General features: G+C 36.6%; 1 protein-coding gene across 1 annotated transcript; it reads left to right on the top strand.

Moving 5' to 3' along the window:
* The first annotated feature begins 1,879 nt into the window (after positions 1-1,879).
* On the top strand, positions 1,880-5,399 carry LOC124155692 (synaptosomal-associated protein 29). Its single transcript, XM_046529722.1, has 5 exons — positions 1,880-2,235; positions 2,309-2,410; positions 2,530-2,689; positions 2,773-2,850; positions 4,399-5,399. Exons 1-5 carry the CDS (start codon positions 1,963-1,965, stop codon positions 4,563-4,565), a joined length of 780 nt encoding a protein of 259 aa, XP_046385678.1. The 5' UTR covers positions 1,880-1,962; the 3' UTR covers positions 4,566-5,399.
* The last annotated feature ends 1,175 nt before the right edge of the window (positions 5,400-6,574 follow it).

The raw sequence follows: 6,574 nt of genomic DNA, 5'->3' as shown, positions 1-6,574 counted from the left end.
GCTATGTCGCCGCGTCAGATTTTGGGTGGCCCAAACGTTTCCCGACCGATGCTGGTCGCTTTCTCAAGGGAATCCCTTTCAGATTCCCTTGAGAAAGCGACCAGCATCGGTCGGGAAACGTTGGGGCCACCCAAAATCTGACGCGGCGACATAGCCCAAAAGTTTTAATTCAACATGACGAGCACCCGCGAAAGTTTTAACGAAGAATTAAAATATGGTTCGAAATATGGTTCGACATGGTTCGAAACCTGGGTGTCACGATGGCCGGACGTTTACCTCTATGGCCTTTGACCTCCGTATTTACCTTGGAGGTCAATTAGTGAATAATACGGGTATTTGGACAATACCAATGACTTGGGTGCCCTATACAATCCATGGATCGACACCTTTGTTGGTATGCTATTCTTTTTGCCACCCTTATGACCTTAACGGTGACCTTACTGGGTCAACGGTTGAATTTTCGTAAATGAAAGTGTTTTTTTTTCAGGTTTCTTGTGTCCGAAAACCCAAGAATTGACATTTTGATCAATGAAATTCAGACATTTTTCAATCTCGATTTTTTACATTAAAACTACATAAGGCAAATTAAAATTTTTGGTTTGGACCCACATTGTGGGGTCAAAAGGTCAAAATTGTAAAATTTTGCTTAAACTCAACAAAACTTAGGACCTTTCCCCATATTAGTGTGCCAATTTTCATGATTATTGCTCGATGCAAAGTTACTAAAATTACAGGTCAAAAATGACACACGACCGTTGGGACAGTCTTAATATTCATTTTATAGGAATGTCACCGTTAGGTTAATCTACTAGTAATAAGTAATATTTCTAAAATAATTTTGCCTTTTTATGGACCCCTCCCTTCATCCTATGTGAGATATCGTGGGATTTTGCTCCACGCCTTCTTTCTAATCTCACGTAGGATTTTTCAAAATGCGTATTTTCAGTGTAAATACGTTAATCTAGGCTTCATTGTGTTGGGTTCATAAATAAAACGATTTGTTTAATTATTTTTATTGAAGATTACCGCGGTCGCAATAAACTGGTTTTTGCGGAAAAAATTACGTGATACTTTCCAGAACCCCTGTTTTTTCACCTAGAGGGGGTGAAGCCATGGTCTAGGGGGAGGAAAGCCATGGTCTAGGGGGGAAGCCATGATCTAGGAGGGGGGGGGGGCAAGCAAAGTTGAGACATTTTAGCCTGGAAAAGATGAATGAAAACAACATTAAAAGAACATTACAAGAGCGCTTTATTAGTTTATGAGATTATTTCATTGAAAAAATAGTTTTATTTCAGTTACTTAACTTATACTAATACATATCATTTTTCGTTGGTTTGAAGAAAATTTGTTGAATACTTTCGTTTCAATTCAGTACTGATTTTGCTTAAAGACTTTTGCGATATTTGCTTCTAGGGGGACAGCTGCTCCCCCTGCCCTTCGCTGGGTACGCCCATGTTTACATATGACATTCTTAATCAATTTATTTAATACGATCGCTTTTCGCTTTATCTTGATTTATTTAGCTTTTTGCGCACAGTCAAGGCTATAAAATGCCTTGGTTCATCGTAAAAATATATTTATTAAGTGAATAATCATTTTGCGTGCCCAATATCGTCGCTTTTCAGCGACTTTGCAGCGGATGAGCGTTAAAATATCTCAAGCGCGCATACGGAATATCGTCTGCGGTCCCAACCGTGACGTCACGTTCCCTCATCCCACTCACTTCCACGCCGTGCGAAGTTGGCCACAGCGTTCCGCCCGAATGGCAGGTCTACTTACTTAAATGGTCTAAGATTGAATCGATTCGAGATGCCCCGAATCGAGGCAAGGGCAAATCTGCGACTCTGGGATCATATATCGATAATCGCGAGATTTGCGATTGAGCTTAGATTTCGACCCAAGGCCATAGAGGCAGGTGTTGTTGTCTTGTGACACTTCCTATATTCTCAAATTTTAAGTGATATGGCTGGCTATAATTACAACAGTGCCCCAAAAAATCCATTCTACCCAGAAGAAGATGATGATGTGGACGATGAAACCTTCCTTCGAGGGGCCAAGAAGGGAAACTCGAGTTACATGCTGTCACCAGAATACGACCAAGAAAGAGAATTGGAAGAGAAACGACTTCAGCTTCTAGAAAGAAAGAAAATGATCGAAGAAAGAACTATTCAGTCATCCCAGAGGTCCATAGGTATTCTTAGAGAATCAGAGCAAATTGGAGTAGCCACTGCTGAGGTATTCAAATTATTTTTTCCTTGCGATATTTGGAAAATTGATATTGGTTTCATACTGAAGTATTACCTTTTAGGAATTAGTGAAACAAAGGGAGCAGCTTGAGAGAACCGAACGAAGATTAGATGATATTAATAGCACCCTGAGGACTAGTCAGAAACACATCCAAAGCATCAAGGTACATAACAGATGGCATACGCTGCTGTTTATCGAGTAACCTTGAATCAATGGTGTTGTCCTTGTCATCCTTCGCCTTATTCATTGGCGATTTCATCATATTCATTATTACTGTTTTAGAGCGTGTTCGGAAGTTTAAAGAATTACCTTAGTGGACGGCCAAATGAAGTTCCTAGATCTCAGGATATGCCGAGGGAGTCAAGTAGGCCGTCTCCGTTGACTCAGCGTCTAGATGAACTTGCAATTAGTGAGAGAAACGAATATGTGTCTGATCATCCTGGTAAGTAGGAATTTGTAAGTGGCATTTGAAGAACAAATAAGATGTGTATGAGATTACTTAATCCGATCATTTCATTATTCCAGGGCTGCGAGTCCGAGGATTAGGTGGGGAAGTTGAAAGGCCGAGTGGACATGTGGGCGAGATATTAAATAAAAATTTGGGTAAGATTTTTATTTCATGAGCTATCTGAGAATCACCCTTTAACATATTATGTTGCGCTTCTTTATCAAGGGAATTTATTTTCTTGGCGTAGGCATAATTAATTATTGTGAATAGCTGTATTTGTTGACCAGCCATTGATTTCATATGAAGGAGATTTGAGGTTATATTACTCAAATGATATTGCGTCCTTATGTAGACATTGAAATTAGAGTATAATACTCAAGGCTATAATACTCCATTATTGTATTGGGAATCTATTTCTTTAACTCTGGGGGTTAGTTGGCTGGATTTGAAAACCATATTACATATAAGCATTACATACCTCGGCTGTAAATAAGTTTCTTTTTGTATTCCCATGCGTTCTAATGAAATAACACCCATAGTTTCTGCCCTCTTCGATATAATTCTTGAGTGTTCTTCACACCATAACTTTACAAAGCTTTTCCTTGCCATATCTTCTTTTTGATGTATGTTTTCCCCTATTAAACCAAGTGTTAGTGACAATCGGTTTCATTGGTGACTTTAGGTTAGTAACTTTTTTGCACACTAATTAAATTATTACTTTTAATGTTTGTCATATCTTAATTAGGTCAGTAAGCACATTAAATTAGCCTGAATAAAATTAAGTGCACTTTAAGCTTAAAATTCGTCATTTTGCTTGGAACTTCCATATTAATTTTTATTGACCCTTTGTTCTTGTTAGTCAGCAAAAGCTTCCAAAATTATTTCCTCTTGTTGACTCCCCATATCTAGCTCACAATTTCTGTCACTGTTCATGCCTATTACATATTGAGTTGCATTAGACGTTTACATTTGTGCTGTGATGTATCAGCCATTTTTTTAAATCGTGTTTGAGGAAAAGTTCATTGTGAATACATTTGCGCATATAATCTCCAAACATACCAGTTTTTTCTGTGCATTGACATGTTTATTGGAATCTTCATTGAATACTGTTCTCTGATGGCTGAAAGCTGGCTATGTCTAAATTTCCTTTTATTAACTCTTAAGGCCTGGTTACACTGTGCATTAACCCGTACGGATTGTCTAAATGTATGAATGCGAGAATGAACGGAAAAATTCACCGTGTAACCACCCCAAAATGTACAAATGCATGAACGCGTGAACGGAAAATAGAACCTGTTCTAATTTCATTCTTGCATTCGCACAAGTTGAACTCATAACAGAGCCACCTAGTGGCAACAAAAATTAAACGCCTCGCGTTACGAGAAAATGTGTGAAAACTTGTGCGAACGCATGTACCGTGTAACCGCTCATTCATGCTCCTCGTTCACGCAAATGTCCACCATTCAGACACGCATTCATACATTAACCCGTACGGGTTAATGCACCGTGTAACCAGGCCTTTATTAGTTAGTATTAAAAATTTTCTCTATGTTCTATGAAAACTATGTAAATTTATGGTTCTGTGAATGTACTAATTCAAAGCTAAGTGTTCATTTTAGGGCCTATAAGGCTTTCTAAGCCCTTTAATAATGGCATTCTAGAAGGAACACAGTCTTAATGGAACTATTTTTATTATTTTACAGATGAAATAAGTGGCTCTATTAGCCGTCTTAAGGGTCTAGCCAGGGGTCTTGGTGAAGAAATTGATGTTCAAAATGATTTAATTGAAAATATATCAACCAAGGCTGATCGTGCTGATTTATCAATCACTAGACAAAATCGAGATATGAAACAGATTTTAAAAAAGTGATGTCTGGTATCTACATGATTATGTGATTCTCAGCTGCGTATAGCAAAGCATGTGTACCAAGATTTATGTATGGACTGGACATATATTTTTCTGTTCACCTAAAATTACTGTGATTATGACACAACATTTCCATGAGAAAAATAATGTCGTTTGGATTTGATTGATGCTATGTTTCAATGTTGTTTGCATCAAGAATTTGTCCCAAAATTTTATATCAAATCACCATGAATAAATGGGTATGAATACTTACATATTTTTTCTAGCCAAATATATTTATAATGATTGAATGAACGATATACCATTTGTTATTAGTTTTTTTAAGTTTATTATTATTGATAATTCTCTTGTGGAAAATTTATTAGTGTTAGGCATACTGTTGTTATTGTCTCTACCTTCTTTGTACATAAATTTCATGTATTTAGTTCACAAATTCCATAGCGTTTTTTGAGTGTAAATGTACTGTTCATTCGAAATGCTTGGGATTAATATATTCTGAAAATTTTTATTTGAAAATCGTGTACTCAAAGCCTGATATTTTTTTTGTAGTCTTCAGTTTGTTCAACATATATATGTATGCACTAGAAGCATGGTTTGAACTCGGTGTTCAGCTGTAATGACCTTAAAAATAATTAGTCTTCACCATGCTAGAAACTACTTTGCGCTTGTTCACCAATGGGTGTATGGAAAATATCGTTCAACCTAGAACTAAAATGGGAAATGTAAATCAAGAATTTGTGAAGTTGTAGGTTATGATATGATCATCACAGTATGGTGGTTCTAAGTTGATATTGTTAAAATTGACTATAAATAAAACATTTTGACATGTTTCAAAAAGCATTTTGAATTTTAGCTCCCATGATCCTAAAATCATTTGATAAATGCTAAGTAATGGATTTTTTCTGTTCCTTGGACATTAGGCATCAAATTATGCTAAAGACTTTTTGTTACATCAACATTTCCAATGCAGAGTGCAATGTTTATCTTCAACTTGAGCAAGGAACCTTCTTTTTATCCATACCTTCTTAATCTCTGTAAAAATTGGTTGCTAATCTCTGCATCAAACATATCAGAAATTTGTTATGCAGCTCATTTCAGTGGCTTTAGTTAGCCTGAAAGGCCTATTTGGAGGCCAATTCAAGCTGTAAATCTTGCTTTTGGTTAGACCTGAAGCACTTTCATGCATAGATTAGTATCCTCAGTAACTGCTAATTTAATTTGTAATTTGAAGTTGTGAATTTACCAATTAACAGTTTTTAGTGCACAAATTTCCATTGCAAAAATGAGTCATTTCTTTCTTGAACCATCAGACTGGTAATCAGAGCCAAACATTTAAATTGAATGTATGTAACATGAGAAAACATTGAGATACCTCGGCAGCAACCACCTTTATTAGTGAAGATAAAATGTGTTGGACACATGGTCTTTTTTTGCATGAGATGAATAGAGGAAGCTATTCTCGTGTCTGGTACTGGAGTTTGCAAAAATTTCAGCATGATCCAAACAAAATTTTTGGCTGTTTTAGAACACCAGAAAAATGATACTTTTTATGAGGGTAGATTAAGAGTTATGATATTTATTTTTGGAATGTTTATGGTGAATTTTTAGGAACAAACTATCACCATTGGTATATATATAAATATAGTTTTCATCCAAAACATGAAGTGCTATGTTTCTCTTAATTAACCCTAATTTTTGCAGAAAAAAAGCAATTTACGCTTCCTTCTTTACTCCCAGAGATATTAAGTAAAGATTGAGGCACGAGCTACATTCAGAGCTATGTGGTATTGTGTTGGAATGCAGAATTAACTGGCATCACTGAAGAATTATTTCTTAAAATTTGTGAGGTTGTTTTAACAAACTTTGTAACTGGCTGCCTTGCCTGACCTTGTGTGTAGTGCAGCATGTGTTATCTACTTTTGAATGAAATCTCACCTGCCTCTATGGCAGAGGGCATGGTGATGGTGAGAGGTGGCAGTGGGCGTTGATGGCCGGACCAGATCCACATGAGG

Source organism: Ischnura elegans, chromosome 3 (genome assembly GCF_921293095.1).
Source record: "Ischnura elegans chromosome 3, ioIscEleg1.1, whole genome shotgun sequence".
Lineage (NCBI taxonomy): Eukaryota > Metazoa > Arthropoda > Insecta > Odonata > Coenagrionidae > Ischnura > Ischnura elegans.
Note: the sequence above shows the minus strand (reverse complement) of the source record. Positions and strands in the feature narration are given on the sequence as shown.